This window comes from Trachurus japonicus, chromosome 6 (genome assembly GCF_045865225.1).
Source record: "Trachurus japonicus isolate A0001 chromosome 6, Traja_1.0".
Classification (NCBI taxonomy): domain Eukaryota; kingdom Metazoa; phylum Chordata; class Actinopteri; order Carangiformes; family Carangidae; genus Trachurus; species Trachurus japonicus.
This window is the reverse complement of record NC_140912.1, coordinates 30,972,220-30,996,405: the sequence shown is the minus strand read 5'-3', so window position 1 is coordinate 30,996,405 and position 24,186 is coordinate 30,972,220. Positions and strand designations below refer to the sequence as shown.

At 43.8% G+C, this 24,186-nt stretch overlaps 4 protein-coding genes across 4 annotated transcripts in view; 2 read left to right on the top strand and 2 right to left on the bottom strand.

The window, feature by feature from the left end:
* The window catches only part of LOC146986445 (protein NLRC3-like), a 31,314-nt gene extending 27,693 nt beyond the window's left edge, over positions 1-3,621 (bottom strand). The window contains exon 1 of the mRNA XM_085780210.1: positions 3,381-3,621. The gene's annotated coding sequence lies outside the window, so the exon portion shown is untranslated. The remainder of the gene's footprint in view (positions 1-3,380) is intronic.
* The window catches only part of LOC146986424 (protein NLRC3-like), a 478,141-nt gene that overhangs the window by 78,596 nt on the left and 375,359 nt on the right, over positions 1-24,186 (bottom strand). The gene's annotated exons all lie outside the window — the stretch shown is intronic.
* Positions 9,559-17,276, top strand: LOC146986444 (NACHT, LRR and PYD domains-containing protein 3-like). Its single transcript, XM_085780361.1, has 3 exons — positions 9,559-9,814; positions 9,967-10,980; positions 16,373-17,276. Exons 1-3 carry the CDS (start codon positions 9,559-9,561, stop codon positions 16,933-16,935), a joined length of 1,833 nt encoding a protein of 610 aa, XP_085636487.1. The 3' UTR covers positions 16,936-17,276.
* The window catches only part of LOC146986443 (cytosolic 5'-nucleotidase 1A-like), a 10,121-nt gene continuing 8,317 nt past the window's right edge, over positions 22,383-24,186 (top strand). Inside the window, exons 1-2 of the mRNA XM_085780360.1 lie at positions 22,383-22,529; positions 23,600-23,710. Coding sequence (XP_085636486.1) covers positions 22,494-22,529; positions 23,600-23,710 — 147 coding nt within the window. The 5' untranslated portion in view covers positions 22,383-22,493. The remainder of the gene's footprint in view (positions 22,530-23,599; positions 23,711-24,186) is intronic.

The following is a 24,186-nucleotide window of genomic DNA, read 5'->3' as shown; positions in this document are numbered from 1 at the left end:
ACTAACTTGTCTTTGTCTGATGTGATCATAAACTGTGTTTTAGGGTTATTAAGGTTATTAATAAGTGTCACTTTTCAATATTTTAGGGAAAACTATTAATAAAGAAACCGATTTCTCCAGATTAATTAACAAATAATGAGTTGCACCAGATGACAATGATACAGCTTTTGTTTTTCCTTGTTATTTATCGTTATTTAGTCATTTAATTGATGAGTCAGGATCAATATGCTGGAATCTGCCTCCATGATGTGTTACATTTGTGTAAAATCCTGACTAAGAGTTAAAAATAAAAAATCAGCACAATACGTGATATAAATGTCTGGATTAACAAACTTTTACATTTCACTGTACATGTGGAAAGTGGCGGCGTGGTGGTGCAGTGGATCAGTGGGTAGTGTGCTGTCACCTCGCAGGTTTGATCTCCGCCTTCCTCCTCCCACAGTCCAAACACTTTATGTTGACAAAATATATTATAGGTGTGAACGTGTGTGTGTGTGTGTGTGTCTGTGTCTGTGTGTGTGTGTGTGTGAACGTGTGTGTGTGTGTGTGTGTGTGTGTGTGTGTGTGTGTGTGTGTGTCTTACAATCAAATCTGGAGCTGCACAATGACTGAAGTCATAATAAATCAAAGTGCAATATGTGAATCACACTCGTCAGCATCATTAATGTTGTGTTGCTATGGAGACGCCCTGGACAACAAACCATCAAGGGTCAAAGTTTGTTCAGGTCCAAGACTCAACAAACATCATCATCATCATCATCATCATTCCTGAGTGGGAATTAAACTCAAAGTCCAGAGGATTGGACCTCTGACCGACTCTCAGAGATGTCACCGGTCGTTTCCACGGTCGTCAGCGACGACAGCGTGACAGCTGAAGGTGTGTTCAGGTGTTCAGACAGAGCGTCGGTCACCGAGTCGTCTGACTGGTCCGACCGCTTCACATGGAAACTGACTCTGTATCTAATCGTTAACACTGTCTGTCTGGAAAACAACCACACAACAACAACAAGACTGTGACTGTGTAGTTATCTGGTTCTGCAAATATGCAAGAAGAAGGGTAAAAAAATCATAATTCAATTATATATATCAAAATAATGATATTTATAGATGCCTTTAAAAACAGCCAGGGTCACTTTACAAGTCAGAGCTTGAGTGAATTCCACTTCCTATCTTAACCCTCAATCTTAACCTCCAATCTCAAAAATGCGCGCTCCAGTTTAAGGGCTGAATCGCCTCAATACTGAGATTCTCCGACACCATCCTTGGGAGCAAGGGCTACCCAGAATGCAGTGTTTTCTTTGTTATATAGATATAAATATCACGAAAACCATTGTATTATCTTAGTTTAGGCCCATTTTATGGATTATTTACCTCATTGTTGCATAACATTTAGCCTATCTTTTATGTTACAATCTTTTGTCAGTAGCCGGCCGGTGCGGAGAAGCCATGTTGCTGTGGTTTAGTTACAAAATGGTCATTTTTCTCAGTGGTAATGTAGTTAAGTTGTTTAATCAAGATACAGCCTATGACAGGGCTGATGTCATCTCCCGTAGCCGCAGAGTTATCTAAAGATAGTTACAGCTGGTGTTTACCTTTCAATAAGCCGTGGTATGCAGTGACTTTCAGCTGAATATGTCCGTGGTTTATGGTATTTATACAGATTGCTATTTGTTTGAATATCAATTTATAGGCTGCAAAAAAAAACTAATACCCAAAGTAATAACTGACAGATAGTCCACAGTCTGAATATGTATCTGCATTTAAGGGGTGTCCCATTTACTAAGTCAAAAAATAGCCCTTAACACTTGGTTTTGAGGGTTAAGATAGGAAATCAATATGACATATAAGAGCAGATATTGTGGACATAATATAATTATTAAACATTAATAAATTATTCATTTATTTTATATCGCTTTTCAGGGACCCAAATAATAACAACATTAAAGCTGTTAAATGGTATTTTTAGGAGCAGACTGAACTCCAGTCGTTAAGCAGGTCCAGACAGAGATCTGTCTATGTTTTATTAAAGTTAGTGAGTGAATAATTTACAGTCTCATCTTATTCAAAAAAAATATTCATAATGAAAAATTAAATAATCACCTCAGTACGTCTGATATCTAATCAATACGAGCTGATGATGATGTTCTATGTGTCTTTTTTCACCTTGTTGTATCATTGTTGTGAGTGTGACGACAGACTGGTCCGACCACCTCTAATGGTTATTGTTATTCTTTACCTGCACAGGTGAGACAGGTGACTGTTACCATGACTACCAGGTGACAGGTGGCAGGTAGCAGACTGACTGAGTGACTGAGTGAGTGAGTATAAAGTCATCAGCACCTGCACCTGTAGAGTCCTGACGTCACCATGATGAGGTCAGTGTCGGACCGACATAACGTGTCATGACTTGGTATGATTTTAGAAGTTTTGTAGGCTACAATTTATAATGTTGTTATGTAACTTTGATGTCTTTCTTCTTACCTTCATCTTTTTTTCCTACTAAAAGCCTAACTAGGGACAGGAGTTGGAAACTAGCTTTAGCTATAATCTCTGTATGCAGAACATCAGTCACATTGACTTGTTTGTAATGAGTGGAAGTGTCACTATGTTAAGCTGCATTGTCCCTATCAAATAAACTGAATTAAATTAAATGAAAGCAGAAGTAAGCGATCCGGTCGTTTTGGCTAACTTCTTGTCAGCCGATGGAGTTAGCAGCCCCCGGCCTCGTCATGGATCTATTGGTCCTCGTCCCTACGTCACCACATTCACGCGCATCCCTTGGCTGCACACACAGAGAGGACTGCCCCTTTATGCCATTCTCTTTCCTCATTGGATAAAGGTTGTAGGATACAAGGAAGTATACAAGACGTTTTCTCCTCGGCTTACAGCAGAGCAGAGTGACTGACAGACCCGCGTGTTTCGGACCAAACACTCTATGTAAGTGATTGCCGTCGGAAGATATAACTATTTAAGACTTATATTAACACAAATATATCGCTTACTTCTGCTTTAAATTAAATTAAACCTGTCAATCACCTGGAGGACTGTGGACAGGTGGAGCTACAGGGCTGCTGCCCGGGATGATGATGATGATGATGATAATAATAATAATAATAAATGTAGCCACGTCATCATGGAGCTAATTAATAAACAACAACACTTCCTTCAGTGTGCTGCAGCTGATCTCAGGCCTGTAGAGCCGCTGCCACCTAGACCGGTCACCTGCCGGTTACCTGCGGAGCTCGTGGGGGGGTCGAACCGGGACCTGTCTGGCCCGGTTGGACCCGGGTGGACCCCCCTCCTCCCCCCTAGAGGAGGCCGAGGTCCCGAGGGAAGGAAGCGAGGAAGCGAGGGGACAGAGTAGGTGTGTCTCGTCTCACCGTGAACCGACGCCGCCGCCGGACCAAACTTTGCTGCTTCCCGTCTCTCTCTCTCCGAGCCGAACCCGCTCCAAACCGGTTCAAATCCGCCCCGAACCGGTCCGGGTTCCTCCCAGACCCGCTCCGCTGCGACCTCCCGCCTCCTCCCCGGTGATTAGTCCGGGTTTTCGGGGCCGTTTCTGGGGCGAAACAACAGAGAGAGACCGTGTTTCACTACCTGACACCACACACACACAATAATCACCCGCGGTGGGCGGGGACAGCGACGCACGGCACGTAGCCCCGAACGAGGATGTGACGCAATGACGTCGCGTTCTCATGCTGCGTTCGAGACGACTCGGAATTCAGAAAGTCCCAAACTCCGATATCCGACTTCAAAGCGTTCAAAGAGACGCACCACGCCAGAATAACAAAAATAAAAAAGACGTTAAAGTAGGCTACATAAAATAAAAATAAATAATAATAATAATAATAATAATAATAATAATAATAATAATAAAAGAATAAATAACCAAAAACATTTACTACCTACACCGGGACAAACTTTCAAATTCATATTCAAAGTGCTTCACGCAGCTAAGTTGCCTCGTATGTGAACAACTGCAGTCCCTCCTCTCCACTCTTTTTCGTGTTTTCCCCGTGGATGGTTTAATAGGAACTTTTTTTAATGCAATGAAAATGATTTGATTTCGCCCACACCATGCTTTCAGACAAAAACAGCAGTGACCTTGTACAATATAATCATACCAATAACATGAGGCAGCTCATTACTGCTGCTTATCCTATTAATGCAGCCGTCTGGTACAACATAGAAACATGAGTCTGTACTTCACAGTTCTTCTACTGTGTAATATTTTAAACCTTTATGGTTCAGTGGGAGAAATAAACAGCAGTAAAAACACCAGTCTCTCCACTCAGATCACGTGACCTCCTCCCCTCCCCCACTGAAGTTTACTTTCACTTTTGAGCCAGCGTTTTTTGTCGTAGTTCTTTTTCGCCTGTTAAGGTAAGGTAAAAGTTAAAATGTTTGATCGCTGATCAATATGGGCTGTAACTGCCTATCACTAATTAATACAGACTAGATGGCGTTTTCTCGATAAATTCCAGTGTTTTAAAATTATTGTGTGAATGCGTAGGTAGTAGCCTAGTAGTGTTGTAGTCAAGACCACCTAACCCGAGACCAGACCAAGACAAGACCAAGGGGCCGAGACAAAGACAAGACCAAGACCGTGGAGGGGCGAGACCAAGTCCAAGACCGAGACCAAACAGAAGAATTATAGTCTATTTGTCATAAATGTATTTCAAACTGTGGGTAAAGCCACCCAGCCTGCAGAAGTAGGCTACTTAACCCTTTTTACATGGTGCTTTCAAAAGCAGCAATGATGCTGTTACAACCAATGTATGAAGAACAACACTTGAAATGTGATTCTCTGATGAAAAAACAAACAAACAAAAAAATACTGTAGCATACATGATTTTTTTGTTGTCATTTTTCCCAGAATGATTCAAGTCCCCCCTCCGCCCCCCTCTCTCCTCCCCTCTCTCTCTCTCTCACGTCTCACACACATGACTTTTGATTGAAACGGTCAATATTCGGCTGATCTTTTGTCCTTGGTCGGAAGGAGGGAAATTGGGCCAAAATCAGACGGCTTATCTTTATGTGTTTAGCTACAAATTAACTGGGAACGCTCCGCCGAGTGTAACATAAAGTTACATTCGCCGGCGGCTGGGGCGACGTAAAACTTTTACCGTCACCTGGAACGAAAACATAGGCTAGATAAATGTGGGTTGAAAATTGAATGATTGATGACTTTGACGGCATCTCTGCCGCAGCCGGTGCCTTCCTTCCTCCCTCTTTTTCTCCTCTCTGACAGGTGGCAGCGTAAACACTTTCAAAATAAAATACCGTATTGTTACATTTTAATTTGGGAAGTTCTTGCGGTTTAAAAAAAAAAATCACAGCAGCTGTGGTCTCGAGACCAACTTGACCGAGACCGAGTAAAAATGCAGCCGAGACCGAGACGAGACCAAGACCTTGAAAATGATTGATTGATCGATCATCGAGCAATAGCCTACTGCGTATCACTAATCAATACCAATACCACAGATCAATACTGAACACCTCATGTTGTTATCAGGGTTTTCCTGAGACTTTACTGATTATTGATTTTCCAGTATTTATCAATGTTCAGCATCAGGTTCTTCACAGTAACTGAGTACATTTAGTGCAGTACAGTTGTGAGGTATTTGTAGGCTACTTTCCTTGAGTATTTCCTTGTTGTGCTACTTGCTGCTTGTACTGCAGCTCATGTACCTGACAGGTGAAGCTACTGGTCACTTTCCAGCTGCAGGTTGTAGATTAAAAACACTGTCTCTGTGTCCCCACCATTCATGTCTGTGGTTACACACAGCAAACACTCTGGGTTATTGATTATTGGACACAAATCATTAATATTGTTCTGAATAACCTTTTAGAGCTGCAACAGTTCAACATTTTTCAAGCAGAAATCTTCAGTTTTCAGCCTCAAACACTGAAGATTTCCTTGTTTTCTTTTGTAAACTGAATATTTTTGTCTCTTTGATTGTTGCTGTGACAAAACGAGACATTTGAAGTCGTGGCCTCAGACTGAGACGAACTTGGAGGCATCATTTGTCTGTGTTTTCTGACATTTGATGGAGCAGACGATGAAGAGTCTTTTTCTCTCTTTGATTTTCCAGTGAGTGAAATGACTGAATGTTGTGATAATGAAGCTGTGAGGTGAAATAAGTTTACTACCTACACCAGGACAAACTTTGCATTCAAAGTGCTTCACGTAGCTAAGGTGCCTAACGTGTGAACACCTGCAGTCCCTCCACTCTTCTTCCTGTTTTCCCCATGGATGGTTTAATAGGAACTCTTTTTTTAATGCAATGAAATAGATTTTTTTTGCCCACAACATGCTTTCAGACAAAAACAGGCCACAAAAAACAGCAGTGACCTTGTACAATATAATCATACCAAAAACACGAGGCAGCTCATTACTGCTGCTTACCCTCAATGCAGCCGTCTGGTGCAACATAGAAACATGAGTCACATAGGGCTGCCACGATTAGTCGACTAGTCACGACTACGTCGACTACTAAAATCGTCGACAACTAATTTAATAGTCGATGCGTCGTTGTTTTGTTTTTTTTACTTTGTTTTTCTCTCAAAACTGCTGCAGCACCTTCCACACACGCACCCACCGCTGCAGCCGCGCATCACACACACGCGTGCACTCACTCATTCAAGGCGAGTACACATAGGTGTTCTCTCTCTACCTGTCTTGTCCCTCATCAAGCGGCACCGGTGAAACCCCCCTCCCTCCCTCCCCCGCCGCCGCCGCCGCCGCCGCTCCTCACCATCTCTCTCTCTCTCTCTCTCTCTCTCTCTCTCTCTCCTGTCGTTTTAAATGTGCAGCGCTACTAGGAGCGGTACCGCCGGTCCATCGTTTTAAATCACGGACTGAAAAACAGCCGTTCGTCATTTAAAAATAAAATCGCGGACTTTGAGACTCGGTGTTGGAGAATATTGGAACGTTACCGCGTCTGGTCACAGCGTCCTGGTCATGTAAAGAGCGCTCATGATACTGTAACGAGGAAGTCTTCTCTACCGGTGTAAATCTACGTCAATATTTTCCGGTAGCTTCTCATCACAGTCCACACCTTGCAGAGTTTGAGCTGCACCTCAGTTTCACTTGTTTTCATTTGACAGAGTTTCACACAGAACTTTCTGTTGAGTCTTTCCATGTTTCTCCTTCTGTGACAGTAAAAAGACACATTTACATTTTTTCAGACAAGACGATTGTCTTATAAACTATTCAATTTTTTTTTTAAAAGAACGACTAGCCTATTATTTACACTGAGCACAAGTTATATTTGAATATAGGCCTACCAAAACTTTATTATTGTGAATAATTCCTTAGTTTCAGGTGTCTACCTCATTTTATTTAAATGTAGCTGTTAAATGCCAGAGACAAATGAAGGAAAGAAAAACCTATAAAACCTTTAAGTATTTATTTTGGTGTTGTTTAGGCCAGTGCCTTATCTTTATTTTACTGAGCTGTTTGCACTTTATGCTACAGTTAAAGCTGCATATTTCATTAAAAGTTTAATGAACTATCATCTTAATTGTCTTTATTTTTAGTTAGCATATACCTTAAACACTTCAAGCTGAAAGCTAATGATGGTATAAAGAGCAGCTGCATGCTGGTGCGATAAGCTGTATGTTTTACATTCAATTTACGTATGATCTGATTAGTCGACTAATCGAAAAAAATAGTCGGTGACTAGTCGACTATCAAAATAATCGTTTGTGGCAGCCCTAGAGTCACAGTTCTTCTACTGTGTAATATTTTAAACCTTTATGGTTCAGTGGGAGAAATAAACTGCAGTAAAAACACCAGTCTCTCCACTCAGATCTGCAGCTTCATGACGCCATCTAGTGGACTGATAGTAGAAGTACAGCAGCTGATGGCAGCTTCCTCTTCCTCACTGCTGTGTGACTGCATTCAGCTGACACTGATATGAAGCAGAGAAGAAGAGCCAATCAGTGGAGGAGCAGCTGGAGACATGATGGACATGTGAGCTGGTGTGCACATGAATGATGTGTGTTTCCTCTGCAGGTGAAGCTACAAAGTGTGTGTGAGCTGATGTGGATGTGACCTCAGCAGCATGGATCAACCTGCTGGACCTGGACCTGGATCCAGCTGTGTGTCCATGCAGAGCGACGAGTCCATTGGTGGTCATCAACTCAACCTGAAGGGATCTGTTGAAAGGTTAGAATTTAAAACAGTTAGAAAGACTCAGTTGTTGTGTTTATTTATAAATTGAAGATATTTTTCATCAGATTTTCTCCAACCTGCACATTTATCAGTTGTGTTGTTGATTCAGGATCCAGCAGCAGAGACCAGACTCTCCTGAACCCAGCTGTCTGTCTTTAAAGAGCAACGTGTCAAAGGATGAGGTCATTGACTTTAAAGGAGGACGTGGATCAGCTGATCAGATGTAAGACTAAACTAAATTTCAAAGCGTTTGAGTTTCTGTTGAACGTTCTTCTTGTGTAGTCAAATTTCAATGAATCTCCATAAAATCAGAGTTATAACTCAGATACACATTGTCCCTACCTGAACGTCCACATGTTAAAGGACAAGTGACATCTTTTACAACCTGGACCTTATTTCTGGCATAAAATAGAGTCATTTACTCACCCATGTAACTCTGGTGTCACTTTGGACAATATTTAGGTCCATTCAAGAGTTGCTTATAGCCATATATTGGGAGTGATTGGGGCACTGAAGTAGTAGTAGTAGTAGTAGTTTATTTGTCCCCGTAGGGAAATTGAGTTGCAGCAGATCACACTCTTGACATTTCATCTAAATAAACAACAACACTCATCATCAGTGAGTCAGTTTTATGTTTATCTTGACCTGGTCAGACCAGCTGAGCAGGCTATGAGCTGACCAACACTAACAGTGACTATCGATTATTATTAAGGGATTTAATGGCCTGAAATGCGAATAACACATTATCTGCGGTAAAACTCGTTCTGTTATCGTCATCCAGGGTCTGTAGAAAGCTGACAAATATGTAGCCAGGTTGCATAAAACTGCAAAACCTTTCTGTATTCATGTTCCATGTATCTAAACTATTTAACATCAGTTGTGTTGTTGTTTCAGGATCCAGCAGCAGAGACCAGACTCTCCTGAACCCAGCTGTCTGTCTTTAAAGAGCGACTCGTCAAATGACCGGTTCATTAACTTTAAAGGAGGACGTGGATCAGCTGATCAGATGTAAGCTGTAACTGACAGTCAGATTCAGGTTATTGTAGAAATTAACCAGTTTGTACGACGTGTTGTTGGACCAGGTCTGAAATGAAAGTGTCTCTGTCTGTTGTGAACGTCCTCAGGGGACATATAAAGTCCATCTTGTATTATCTCTCTGTACTGATGTTCACTTGACACTGATTCCTCCACAGAGTGGACCAGGAGAGCTCAGAGGTTCCCAGTGGTCAGTCTGCCCAGCAGCATCAAACACACCTGGACTCCATGTTTATGGTGGGTACATGTCCAACAGCTGCTGTTACATCTGTTGTGTTCACCATCATCTCCATGCTGCACTTTGACACCAGTGGATTGTCAGTCTGTCAGGTTTTAGTTTGATGCTGTCACTCATAGAGTTTCTGTTCCAGCTGCTGGAGGAGAACATGGTCACTTTTGTGAAGAACGAGCTGAAGAAGATCCACAAGCTTCTGAGTCCAGATTACCCAGAATGCTCAGGGAGTCAGAGGGAGGATGAGGAGGTGGTGGACGGTGAGGATGAAGAGCAGAGGAGCATCAGAGAGGCATTAGTGAAGATCACAGTGAAGCTCCTGAGGAGCAGGAAGCAGGAGGAGCTGGCTGAGCGTCTGCAGAGCAGTAAGAGGATTTCTCTAAAGATTCAACATGATGGACAAATGAGACGTTCACTGATATCAACATATGGAGGGAAACATGTTCATATTGTCGTTATTTAGAGGAATTATCATGTTAAATTTATTATTGATCTGATTTCTTGTGTTTTCATTCAGATCATGTTGCTGCAGTTTGTCGTCGTAAACTCAAATCTGCCCTGAAGAAGAAGTTCCAGTGTGTGTTTGAGGGGATCTCTAAAGCAGGAAACCAAACCCTTCTGAACCAGATCTACACAGAGCTCTACATCACTGAGGGAGGGGCTGGAGGGGTCAATGATGAACATGAGGTCAGACAGATTGAAACAGCTTCAAGGAAACCAGACAGAGCAGGAACAACCATCAGACAAGTAGACATCTTTAAAGCCCCACCTGGAAGAGACCGACCAATCAGAACAGTGATGACAAAGGGAGTGGCTGGCATTGGGAAAACAGTCTTAACACAGAAGTTCACTCTGGACTGGGCTGAAGACAAAACCAACCAGGACATACACTTCACATTCCCCTTCACCTTCAGAGAGCTGAATGTGCTGAAAGAGGAAAAGTTCAGCTTGGTGGAACTTGTTCATCACTTCTTCTCTGAAACCAAAGAAGCAGGAATCTGCAGCTTTGATCAGTTCCAGGTCGTCTTCATCTTTGACGGTCTGGACGAGTGTCGACTTCCTCTGGACTTCCACAACACTGAGATCCTGACTGATGTGACAGAGTCCACCTCAGTGGACGTGCTGCTGACCAACCTCATCAGGGGGAAACTGCTTCCCTCTGCTCGCCTCTGGATAACCACACGACCTGCAGCAGCCAATCAGATCCCTCCTGAGTGTGTTGACATGGTGACAGAGGTCAGAGGGTTCACTGACCCACAGAAGGAGGAGTACTTCAGGAAGAGGTTCAGAGATGAGGAGCAGGCCAGAGAGATCATCTCCCACATCAAGACATCACGAAGCCTCCACATCATGTGCCACATCCCAGTCTTCTGCTGGATCACTGCTACAGTTCTGGAGGAGCTGTTGAAGACCAGAAGGAGAGGAGAGCTGCCCAAGACCCTGACTGAGATGTACATCCACTTCCTGGTGGTTTATCTAAAACTGAAGAAGGTCAAGTATGATGGAGGAGCTGAGACAGATCCACACTGGAGTCGAAAGAGCAGGAAGATGATTGAGTCTCTGGGAAAACTGGCTTTTGAGCAGCTGCAGAAAGGAAACCTGATCTTCTATGAATCAGACCTGAAAGAGAGTGGCATCGATATCAGAGCAGCCTCAGTGTACTCAGGAGTGTTCACACAGATCTTTAAAGAGGAGAGAGGCCTGTACCAGGACAAGGTCTTCTGCTTCGTCCATCTGAGTGTTCAGGAGTTTCTGGCTGCTCTTCATGTCCATCTGACCTTCATCAACTCTGGACTCAACCTGATGTCACAACAACAAACAAAATCTTGGTGGTCTCAAGTGTTTAGAGAAAAACCTGAACCAAATTCTCTCTACCAGAGCGCTGTGGACGAGGCCTTACAGAGTCCAAATGGACACCTGGACTTGTTCCTCCGCTTCCTCCTGGGTCTGTCACTGGAGACCAATCAGAGTCTCCTACGAGGTCTGATGACCCAGACAGGAAGTGACTCAAGGTCCAATCAGAAAACAGTCCAATACATCAAGAAGAAGATTGAAGAGACTCCCTCTGCGGAGAAAAGCATCAACCTGTTCCACTGTCTGAATGAACTGAATGATCGTTCTCTAGTGGAGGAGATCCAACAGTCCCTGAGATCAGGACGTCTCTCCACAGATAAACTGTCTCCTGCTCAATGGTCGGCTTTGGGCTTCATCTTACTGTCATCAGGAGAAGATCTGGATGAGTTTGACCTGAGGGAATACTCTGCTTCAGAGGAGGCTCTTCTGAGGCTGCTGCCAGTGGTCAAAGCCTCTAACAAAGCTCTGTAAGTGTAGAGATAGTTAGATTTATTCATCAAAAACACTTCTGTTTTTTCAACAGGACAGAAAATAAATTCCTTTCTTCTTTAATTCCTCATGATCATCTCTTCAGACTGAGCAGCTGTAACCTCTCAGAGAGAAGCTGTGGAGCTCTGTCCTCAGTCCTCAGCTCCCAGTCCTCTAGTCTGAGACACCTGGACCTGAGTACCAACAACCTGCAGGACTCAGGAGTGAAGTTGCTGTCTGGTGGACTGGAGAGTCCACACTGTCTACTGGAGACTCTCAGGTGAGGATCCATCAAGCTGTTTATCTGATGACACTTGAACACACCTCCAGGTGTTGACAGTGGTTTCCTGTGTGTTGTTGTGTGTGTTCAGTCTGTCAGGATGTCTGGTCACAGAGGAAGGCTGTGCTTCTCTGGCCTCAGCTCTGAGCTCCAACCCGTCCCATCTGAGAGAGCTGGACCTGAGCTACAATCATCCAGGAGCCTCAGGAGTGAAGCTGCTGTCTGCTGGACTGGAGGATCCAGACTGGAGACTGGAGACTCTCAGGTATGGAGAGGCTGCTGCAGCCACACACACTGTCTGATAGAGGAGGAGGAGCTGGAACATTTTCTATGGCCCCGTTCACACCCAGTATTGACATCTGTCTCAGGTGATTGATGCATTGATAACATCAGATCTGATCACTGAGACCATATACAGAGGTGGTGTAGGCCACAGTGAAGCTCCGCCCACTCCACTGACGTCCTCTGTCACAGTCTGACTCGTCCCAACACAGTTTATACTGAAGCCAAAATCTTTGAGTGTTTCAAACATGGGCTGTGCAGCTTCCATCCGTCACAGTGATGAACTACTGGGATCAGGAGTTTCTCCTCATGATTTCAGTGTCTCATCATAACTCACTGTTTCATATTCAGTAGAAGAGATCTCAATGATGAAACCAGATGTTGGCAGCTGTTTTGATCAGACTTTATTTCAGAGTTGATGAGGAAACATTTCAGCTGCAGCTGGTTTAAAGTTATGTTTGGTAATCATGTTCAGAAACACTTTTTGTTATACTGGGTGAAATGGTCCTTCTATCCTGAGAGTAGTCAATTCATTATGTTTTCAGAAAAAGGAACGAAAACAATCAGACCTCTGTGGCAGCTGCAGGACTGACAAAACTCTGACCAATCCATGCTTTTCGCCCCGAAACGGAAAAACCAATCAGATGCCTTCATGTCTGGTTCTGCCTACGCCCAATCAAGCTGCCATCTCTCTCACTCAGTGGCGGCCTTAGACATCTGGGGGCCTGTTTCAATATTTCATATGAGGCCCTACCCTGTTAAACATAAAATTATTTGCCAGCTATGTGCCCATTTGTCGCTGATGCTTTAAACCCTGAAAGGACGCAGTAAACGCACTATCCATGCATCCCAGGTACGCACAGTGTTAAAATCACTATCAGGGAAAGAAACCAGGACTTAGCAGAAAAACTGAGGACTGAAGTTGGTTTTCATCAAAAAGCAAAATTTTCAGACATGAATAGGAATCTTAACACAATCAAAAACTACATGCTTTAACAATATTCTGAATTTAAATTGGCAACAAAAGTAATGAGAGCAAAGTGCGCCGCTTTATTTCAGCACCACGACCATGGACAAGTAAAGGACGAGACATGCGGACAGACAGACGTCTACAGGTGCTGATCCTGCCGGTGCTGCGGTGCTGGAGCAGCAGACAGACAGCTGTCTCCTCCATTATTACAATCTGTAAATAAGCTGCGAATGGGGGCGGGACTAGATAAGCTTTTGCTTCTCCCGCTTTCCCTTTCGGCCATGTGTTGACATGCCCGAAATAAACAAATTGATTGATTGATTGATTGATTGATTGATTGATTGATTGATTGATCGAATAATATCACATTTTAGTTGTGCTCTCTCTGTGTTTTACTTCTCTGTTAAGTTAGGACGTACTCATAGATCGCCTGTTTGGAGGCATTTTAACCCGAGAAAAAAAAGAAAAGAGGAGGGAAGTGATTGAAAGACATCAATCATCAGGTTACGCAACTGGGCGCACGTCAGGAGGAGGAAAGCAGGAAAAACAAAAGGACATTAGAAACGCTAAGAGAAAAGGAATAATACTGGGAGAAGAAAAACGAGGGTCTATTGATAGTTTGCGGGCCGTTTTCAAAGGTAAGCCTACGTTGTTATTGATATTTCCTGCCGTATTATTAACTCGTTGAGTGCCAACCACAATTTCTCATTTTTCGTTCCCATGCGTTGAGTGCCAAAAACAAGATGTTAAGTTTTTTGCTTTTTTTTAAATTATGAAAATAGACACTTTAACACACCTGATGTGTAAATTTGGGGACTCTACGACGAGGAGAACTGAAATAGATGACGATCAAAATTCATGACAGCTCATGATCTGGAAGTTTTTATCATAACTCAGCTTCTGCAAACGGAGTTCTGCATGTGGATGCAGCAGCTGCTCCGCTCTCACCCGCGAGGCTGCAGCAGCTCTCAGCCGACTGTCCCGGTCTTCATCTGGAGCAACACCGTGTCCTCCCCAAGGTCCTCCCGCGGTAAAATCTGATGGTCTCTGGACCAAAGCAGACCGGCATCACCGACCCGTACCACAGACGGACCGCGACCACCGGCGGGACCGGTGTTCCCGACCTGCTGTGGCCGACAGACCTTCACGTTCCGCGGCGAGAGGCTGTGACGCCTAAATTCCACTGGATGCGTAACGGCTGCAGATCCGCTCCGGTACGGCGGCGGAGCCGTTACGTATTAATTATAATCACCGTGGCAGCGTCCACCGACTCCGGGTCCGCTGCGTCGTGGGTCTGGAACGGCACCGGCATCCGGCAGCCCTCGCAAAACATACGCAGAGCTTCTATTTTTGCCGGACGCCGGAGCACGGCGCATCAATCAACACAGAGCAGGTCGTGTATGACAGGAAATCGCGGGCAAAATACAAAATAAAACACCCGGTTAATTTTCAAAATAAAATACACCATGTTTACAGCGGAGCATATTTCCTGCTTTACACCTTGAAAACGTTGTAATGGGCAGCGACTGGCCTGAAGTCAGCAGCTCTGAGGTTTTCAGACATCATTTCACCCCGTTTACACCATGGACAAGGAGATAGTGATTGTAAAACCAAGTCAGGTCAGCACCAAGTTGTTTCTCTACTCCTCCTCTGGATTAAATTAATTGTTTTTGATTTTGTGGTTCACTTTATGGAAACTACAACCAGCTTTATCGCGAGATTACGTGTTCCCGCTGTGCGGCGGAGCCGCAACAATCAACATCACGGACGGAACCGGTGTGAGTTGACGGAGTCGGAGTACGCAGCCGTTCCGTAGCGGACCCGTTTCGGAATCGTTCCGCATCCAGTGGAATCCCGGCGTGACACGGCACGGTGCGTCTGTGTTATTGTTGTTTAGTGGCGCCAAACGGTTTGTGGCCAGTATGTGTTGGTGGCAATAATATAGAATACACTATGGCTCTACAAAAATCGTCAAAAATGGTCTAAATTGCCGGTACACTTGACTAAAACTTTGGAAAGGAGCGCGGCACTCAATGAGTTAATTAGGAGCGCTTAGTACCGTCGCGGTGTGGCATGATGCAGTGGTTGTAGAGCGGATCAGGGGTCGAGTGTGTGACCGCACGGTGGACAGAGCTGTTTGAGTGTGTGGTGGATGTAGGCCTGTGTGTGTGTGTGTATGTTAAGGTGAAACCTAGGTGATGAATTATTGTACTGTCTTTTACTTGGTGGCTGGCAGCTGGGGGCCCCTTAATGAAAGTCTCCAGCAGCTGGAGCTTCACTTCCTGTCTGAGTCCATGTGCTCTGAGCTGAGCCTGGTTCTCTCTGCTCTACAGTTTCTCTGCTTCCTCTGGACTCTGACTTCAAGTCCAGTAAAAATGTGTGGACAGGTTTGATGGAGCTCAGGACTGGTCCTGAGGACGGCTGCTTTGTTCCACATGATGTGACTGATCTCAGTGAGTCAGTGTGTTGCAGCTGATCTGTGTGAAGAGCAGAGAAGAACAGAGTCATTGATCCTGAGATCCTGATCCGTCCTGTCACTGTGATCAGATGGTTTCTATTAGAGCTCCTTCATCCACTCACTGCTGCTGTGGCTCCTGTGGAAACCTGCTCACAGCCTCATTCTTCAGCTTCCTGGGGAGTTTTCTTCAAACTAACACAAGTTGTGTTCACACTCAGTGTTTCTCACTAAACTCACTGTTTCACTGAGCTCTAACAAACATAACATCACTAGATAAAGACTCCAGCTCCTTCTTCTCTGTGCTCAGTGTTCATCCATACATACCAGCCTCCATGTGAACACAGTGATAAAACAGTGTGTGTGTGAGAGCCATGTAATGTCCATGTGTGCATGCTGACAGAGAACGTGCTGCTCTGACCCCCCTCCTCCTTTCAGGGTGCAGCCTGCTGGAGCCCAATTCGTTCTGAGGAAGTGTAAGTGTGTTTTTACTTTGAGCAGCACATTCAACCATCTTCACACTGTCACATCACTGACGTCATGAGTCTTCATCAAACTGTCAATAACTGATCACATGATCAATAACTGCAGCTGTGTCTTGTTCTCTCCATCAGATTCCTATCGACTCACAATCGACACAAACACAGTGTACACAAACATCAAACTGTCTGACAACAACAGGAAGGCGACACGTGTGAAGGAGCATCAGTCATATCCTAAACATCCAGACAGATTTGACCGGTTGCCTCAGCTGCTGTGTTCAACTGGTCTGACTGGTCGCTGCTACTGGGAGGTCGAGTGGAGAGGAGAGGTTTATATATCAGTGAGTTACAGAGGAATCAGCAGGAAAGGAGACAGTAGAGACTGTGGGTTTGGATGGAACGATCAGTCCTGGAGTCTGGAGTGCTCTGATGGTCGTTACTACGTCATTCACAATGGCAGACAGACAGACATCTCCTCCTCCTCCTCCTCCTCCTCCTCCTCCTCCTCCTCCTCCTCCTCCTCCTCTGTCTCTAACAGAGTAGCAGTGTATGTGGACTGTCCTGCTGGCTCTCTGTCCTTCTACAGAGTCTCCTCTGACTCACTGATCCACCTCTACACCTTCAACACCACCTTCACTCAACCTCTGTATCCTGGGTTTACACTCTGGTCTGGTTCCTCAGTGTCTCTGTGTTGAGTGAATCAGAGTCTCCTCCTGTCACAGAAACCTTCTCACTGTTGAACAGACAGTTCAGTCTCTACATGTCTGTCTCTGTCTCTCACTCACGTTTTCACATTCATGGATTAAATCAGTTGATTTTTTAAACTCTTCTCAATGATTCTTGTAAACTTCTTCCTCTTCCTTTAAAGATGGAAGCGTCGATTATTACAGGACAAAAACCACGGTGACTTTTACTCAGCTGCTGATGAAGGACGAGGCCTAATATCACCAAGCTAAAAGTCTCTGAGCCGCCAGCGTCACTGAGGAGAAAAACACATTTTAAACAAATTCACTGTTCATGTTCAACTTTACAGGCTGTTTGTGAGCTGGTCACAGGCAGTGGCGAAAGTACCATTAATGCAAGTAATGCCGTTGCATTAGGGCCCGTGGCCAATAAAGGCCCGCGGTGAACGGTAAAAAAATAAAATAAAATAAATAAATAAAACATTTAAAAAAAAAAAAAAAGTATCAATTGGTGGTATAGGCTACTGTATTAAATCATCTTGGCTTTTACATCATTACTGTAATTCATTAACGTTATTCTGGATTATGAACATGCGCGCAGGCATAGCCGGTGACAGGACAGTTCTCCTGTTGTCGGCAGCGCGGCGGCGCAGCGCCGTCCCTGACCGTCTCTCCCTGTCTCTTCTCTCCGTGTCTCTCACGAGCAGTGACACGTTCAGCACCGAGACAGCGGACAGCGCTGTCACTCACTCGGGGCCCCGGTCCAGACGGATAGGCTACGGCTTTTTTGAATCTGGATAAATACTTTATCAGATCGGCATCGCGTCCAGACGGACGGCGTTTTCGGGGGGTGAAAACGGTATTTTTTTAAAGTGTCCCAGAGTGGGAAAATCTGGAAACGCCGCCCCAGTCTGGACGCCCAAAACAGATTTTTTCTGAAACGATAATGTCATGCCCCCCACCACTCTACCTGTAACCTGACACACACACCGCTGCAGCAGGCGACACATTGGACGTAACAACAACGGCCGACTACCGTCGGGTCACTCAGACGCTGCGGCTGAATCACACCTGTTTAATCATCACTGATATTTACTCTGACACAACTCCCTGTCAACACTTATTAGGCTATTATAGGGCCCGCAATTTTTTTTTTTGCATTAGGGCCCGTAGCAGACAACTTTCGCCACTGGTCACAGGTAAACAGACACAACAATAAACACAACTGGAAACAAACATAATGTTGTACAGACGCTGAATATAATGAATTACATGTGATTCCTTTTTCTTTGTGGTTTTACTGAATCAAATGAAACAATTTGAATCAGTTTTATATGTAATGTGCATTTCCTGCTGATGCAGAGCAGCACAAAAACCATCAGCTACTAATCCTACCAGCTAATGATTTTTTCTGTTACCATGACGCTGAGTTCATGACGTTTGTAGATTTAAATTGATCTTGACTTTGAGACTGATTATTTTTATTACATATTTCTATAATTATTACCTAAATGCTGTTTCTTGGAAACTGGAGCCAATTAACACTTATGACTTCATTGTCATTTATTAGTGATCATTGATTGGTTCATGGATTGTTTGGGATTTGATTGGCCGTGCACGTTCCTGTTTGACGACACATGGTTGTATGGTTTCAAGCTGACACAATAAAATATAAAATAAACATGAACTCATGTTGAAGACCATGTTTCTTATTTGGCACGTCTGACTGTAGCAGGTGACAGCAGGTACGAGTCGTTTTGGCTGCTGGGCGGAGGGATTTCAAAAGCACAAGTAGTTCCAAGTATTTGCTTCATGTGTTGTAATGTTACATAATTATACATGGTTATTTCATAGTGTGGTGAATGTGCAGGTCACAACTTGTCCATCGTCGTGGAGTTGTTGGATTGTGTATTTGATGAGTTTGATGAGGGACAGGGGACCTGTACCATTCACCTCCAATGCATGTTAGCACCGTTGGACGAGTCATAAATGCGGTGAAATGACAAATGACTAAAAACACTGTACCTGGGCTATCTATCATCCAAATGTATTGTCAAAACTGACTTAAAGGAGAATTTCAGCCATTTTTGACCCCTAAATCGTTTTCACGCAGTGTTGTGGGGAGCAAAAACCGCGACTACAATTGATGCAGGCAAACCGGACTTACACCATGGCTACCTGGCGCTACAGATAACGTTAGCAACAATGCTAACCCATGGGGGCAATTCTTTCAACCACAACAAACACTCAAAAAACAATCAAATCTCTATGGCACATGACTGGAATCCTTAAAAGACACCACTGAACTCATATTCAGTGTGTACAATAGGCTATAAACAGTATAAACTTTGTGTTTTTGCATGTAGCTAGTCACTCACCTCAGATAGCCTAACTGTGGAACATCCTGGAAAGACATTACAATCCGATCGCAGAGCGCCTAGCATTTATGCAGTATTTATCAGTAGTGAAAATTAGAGGAAATGTGAAAATTTACTTTGCAAGTCGATTTCGGTGTGCACCCCTAAATTTTCTGCTTGCGCTCCTAAAATTTTAAGTTAGGGGCCACTGTGCTCCTAGTCAAAAAAGTTAGTCTGGAGCCCTGTTCAGTGTGTACAATAGGCTATAAACAGTATAAACTTTGTGTTTTTGCATGTAGTCACTCACCTCAGATCTAGCCTAACTGTGGAACATCCTGGAAAGACATTACAATCCGATCGCAGAGCGCCTAGCTCTCCCCGCCACACAAACAAACACTTTTTTTCTTGTTGTGATGATTCTCTAATGTCCAAAACATCTCCAACTGTTTATTTTTGTAAAGAAGACAACTGATTCTCGGAGAAAACGGACTAGATTTTTTTCCCCTCGGACTTTTCCCGAGTGGATGGATGAAGCTCCGACATGAGGTGGCGTGGCGTTCAATTTCACGTTTTCAAGCATCCATGACTAGATTTCGCGTTCTGCTTCTCAGCATACGTCAATAGCGCCGCCATCTTGGTCCGGGGTTCTGACCGTCTGACAAGCAGTCAGACTCGGTCAGACCCTTGTAGAACAAATTTCAGTGTATTTATGCATGTGGGTGTGTGTCTGAGTATGTTTAAAGCAGAAGTAAGTGATATATTTGTGTTAATATAAGTCTTAAATAGTTATATCTTCCGACAGCAATCACTTACATAGAGTGTTTGGACCGAAACACGGGTCTGTCAGTCACTCTGCTCTGCTCTGAGTCGAGGAGAAAACATTTATCGTATCCTACAGTTTTTATCCAATGAGGAGAGAGAACGGCATGCAGGGCTGTGTGTGCAGCCAAGGGACGCCGTGAATGTGGCGACGTAGGGACGAGGACTGTTATGGTGCGTTCAAGGAAACTCGTAGACTCGTGTTTTTCCGTCCTGTGAAGTTGTATCAGTTTGATCTGGTACGAGTTCACGGGTCGGAAGTTACGAGTGGCCGTTATAGTGACTTTCACAGGTAAAACAGGTCGGAAAAACACGAGTGGGTTGCCTGAAACGCTACAAAGTCGTAAGTTGTGACTTGAAGCTGTAATTTACGATTTCAAAAGCCTGCCTCGAACGCAGCATTAGCGAAAACGACCGGATCACTCACTTCTGCTTTAATACATAAAAACAAAAAATATTTTAAAAGATTCAATTTTTTGTTGTTGTTGTATCATAAATATATGTCTGACATTTATAATAAACCAAACGGCTTGAAAATCGGTTGAATATTCGGTGAGTTATGGCGATTTTAATGGTTGATAGACGTCTGCCTCTGTTGACTAGTGCAGGAAGTAGACAGGCTTCCCCCGGACCAAGATGGCGGCCGCGTTGACGTATTCCACTCAATCCACCTTATTCCTGGGGTCGTTACTGTAGAAACGGTTATGGGTGGAACTTCCGGTCAGCACCGGAAGTAGCAGTGAGCCATTGGCTAACAGCAGTGGTTGCTAGCGGTCTTCATTACAGTTAGCGGTTTATTTGAAAGTTTTCACATTGTTTTCTGTTTTCTTAGTTAATTCGGTAGATGAGGTAATTCATGTGGTGATAATAGATCGGTTATTGATCCATGGTGGTGAGCGCTCGTAATTAAAAAATCAGCTGGAGTGAAGAGAGGGAGTAACGCTGTTTGGTTGACCCGTCTGCAGCTTCTGGGGGCTGCGGGTGGAGGACTGGTGTGTTGGACGAGTCAGACCAACTGGTCCGCTTGGACCGGGGCCACTCGGACCAACAGGTCCGCTCGTACAACGTAACCTGGGCAGGAGACCGAGAAGTGGACGGGGCTGAACCGGGAGAGAGGCAGCCACTGGGCGTGTGTGCGTGTGTTGTGACAGGAGTGAGGGGGCGCGCCGCCCGTCACAGAGGAGAAATGCATTGTAATGAATGTAACAGCCCCCCCTCGAGATTATTGTTATTCTGACACATGAGTTAAATAACAGCTGTGTTTGAAACCACGCTGCGGTTCGTAATCGCGGTGCAGAAGAGTGAGTTTGGAGCTGACGAAAGGAGAGAAAAAAGAGAGTCGGTGGGAAATGCTCATTGATTATCAGACAGCGATCAGCTCCGCGGTGCTGACGAACCCGCTTTAATATGACAAACTATGACTAAAAGAACCTAAACAAGTGGAGTAGATCTGAGCTGTAACTGTGTAGTGGAGAAGGGGCAACACACGCTGCGCACACACGCACACGCGCCATCGTCCCCTCAGATCGGCTGCATCTCTCCAGGACACTGGTGTGTGTGAGTGTGAGAGAAATAAAAGCTGTGACTTGCTTGGGCAGACGTTGTTTGGTGTCACCTGCTGATTTGCATAAGTACATAAATATCTAGACCCCGAATCTATAAGACCATATGTATAAAAAATTGCGTGTATCATTTAGGGGTTTTTATATCCCTAAATGATACACGCAATTTTATGTTTACTGTTTCATTCCGTGTAAACGTTGTGTACACTGACACACCCCTCTGTATCAAAAGTATAGGTATTTATGATTAAAATAAACTAAATGGATTTTTTTTTACTACAACTTTGTTGGTTGGACACTCGGATGTGTCTGTGTGTGGTCTTATAATAGATCCATGGTGAGAACCTACAGTAAAATACTCCCCCACCACCACCACCACACACACACACAATCCCTGAGAGCAGACAGTAAAGAGGTGAGTGAGAGAGAGACCCCCCCCCTTGTTTAGCATGTAAACAAACGCTACTTCCGGTTCGCACTGGAAGCTGCGCCCATAATTCCCGCAAAGCATCATGGGGGCTAGGAATAAGGTGGATAGAGTTGCCTAGGAACGCGGCATCTCTGTGGTTTTCAAGTAGGAGGTCGGGAAAGAGTTCCCAGTTCCGAGTTGTCCTGAACGCAGCATTAAAGCGGTAGGCTACGTCACACACGTCAGAAAAGCGGAAGTGAACTAAAGAGTTGAGTGTTTCTGGGGGAACTTTGACAGACAGTTGCTGCTGCTGCTGCTGCTGCTGCTGTTGTTGTTGCTGTGGTGACGGGGTCGTTGTGTCCGTGAACAGGTAAAGATAAAGAAACTTTAACCTGTCGAGGCCGTGAAGGCGCCGCAGCTGACATGGTTTCCACGGTGCAGAACACGGACGTGAAGCAGGTAAGTTAAGAGAGACTCACCTGGGGCTGAGGCAGGTTATTATGGGCTGTCTCACACCCACAAACACAACGAGAGATCTGAATTTCACACATCTGCAGAAGAACTCCGACAGAAACCAGAGGAGTGAGGCTGTTTATCAGAGTTGTACACCAGACTCCGTTTAAATAATCATTATTTTAAGTATAATAATGTTCTTTTTTGAAGCAAACATCAATTAAAGCTCATAGTTTGAGACGTGAGTGACTTGTGTTCAATTCGGCACAGAAATAAAATCCATGCAGCCACACGTTGCACTAAAATCCAAACTGATTCATCTTGCACAAGTTCCATCAGACCGGAAGAGGTTAGAAAGTGATTAAAATATTAAAATATAAATGCATAGATTATATAATGTACGCCGATTTGACGAGCGGGACCTAATTATTTCTAAACACCCATAATCATTTATTTACCTGTGACACTTCTGTCGCAGATTAGTGACGTAAATGTGAACTTGCACGTTTTCTAGTGGAGATCCGGATCGATGAATAAGAGGCTGAAATTCAGGTCAGTTTCTGCAAAGACTGAGCGAAAACGAAGCAGAATTATATTTTAATATTTTTATGAGTTAAAAAACAGAAGTTAAAATGTTTTATAATGATGTCTAAAAGGTCAGTTTGCTTTTCTACCCTCTTTCATTCAGAAGTTGCATTATTTTTTTTGTGTCAAACCAAATAGAAGGTCTCTGGTTAAACTCTTTTTATTTTCTTTTTTCAATGAATGAAACAAATGAATAAAGAAAAAAATCATGTCCATGCTAGTTCTGTATTTCCAATTTCTGTACTTTATACTCTACTACAATTAAACCTAAAAGTCTTGACTTCACCACATTTATCTGATAATATAAAACAAAATATTATCAGCACATAAGAAACTTGTTTTTGTAGGTCAAGACAAGATGAAACTGTACTGATGCTCATTTCACCTTCACTGTCACATTATGGAATCACTCAATAATCAATATCCAATAATATGATTTACATTTCCTATCACTATACGTATATAACTCATGTCCTGTGTTTCTTCTGCAGAAAGATGCTGATCGTGCGGTGGTCGTTGCCGTGACGTCTCGGTCGGTGTTCGAAGGTGGAGCCGATGGTGAAGAGGCGTACGAAGAGGGCGTGGCCTTCCCGCTGCTGCAGGTGTGTGGAGGAGTTAATGTGTTTATTTCATCATCGATCTCACTGCTGTTCAACTATTTAATACAACAGCATCTATGAACTGTCAGATTTTCACTCAGCTGTAGTGAAACTGAACTCGTTGCACAATGAAAACTGTCTCTTTTTTCAGCAATATGATGATTAAACACTTTACATTCATGGAAAAACATGAAATAAATACAACTCTCCAACTCTAAACTCACACTCTGAGTCAAGCAGCTTCTCAGACAGAACTAAATCCAGATGATCGAGAAGAAATAAGATTTGAAGAGACGTTCCCAGATGTTTCTTCACTCCTCTTCCTACTTCCTGTCTGTTTTAAATTTTAGACGTTTCACAAGAGCCTCAACACTATCTATCTATCTATCTATCTATCTATCTATCTATCTATCTATCTATCTATCTATCTATCTATCTATCTATCTATCTATCTATCTATCTATCGTTCTATCGTTCTA

Coding starts and splice junctions, on each gene's coding strand:
- LOC146986444 (XM_085780361.1), top strand. CDS start 9,559: ATGCTGTCACTCATAGAGTTTCTGTTCCAGCTGCTGGAGGAGAACATG. Junction 9,815..9,966: donor GGCTGAGCGTCTGCAGAGCA/GTAAGAGGATTT, acceptor GTTTTCATTCAG/ATCATGTTGCTGCAGTTTGT. Junction 10,981..16,372: donor TGAGACAGATCCACACTGGA/GTCGAAAGAGCA, acceptor TCTCTCCATCAG/ATTCCTATCGACTCACAATC.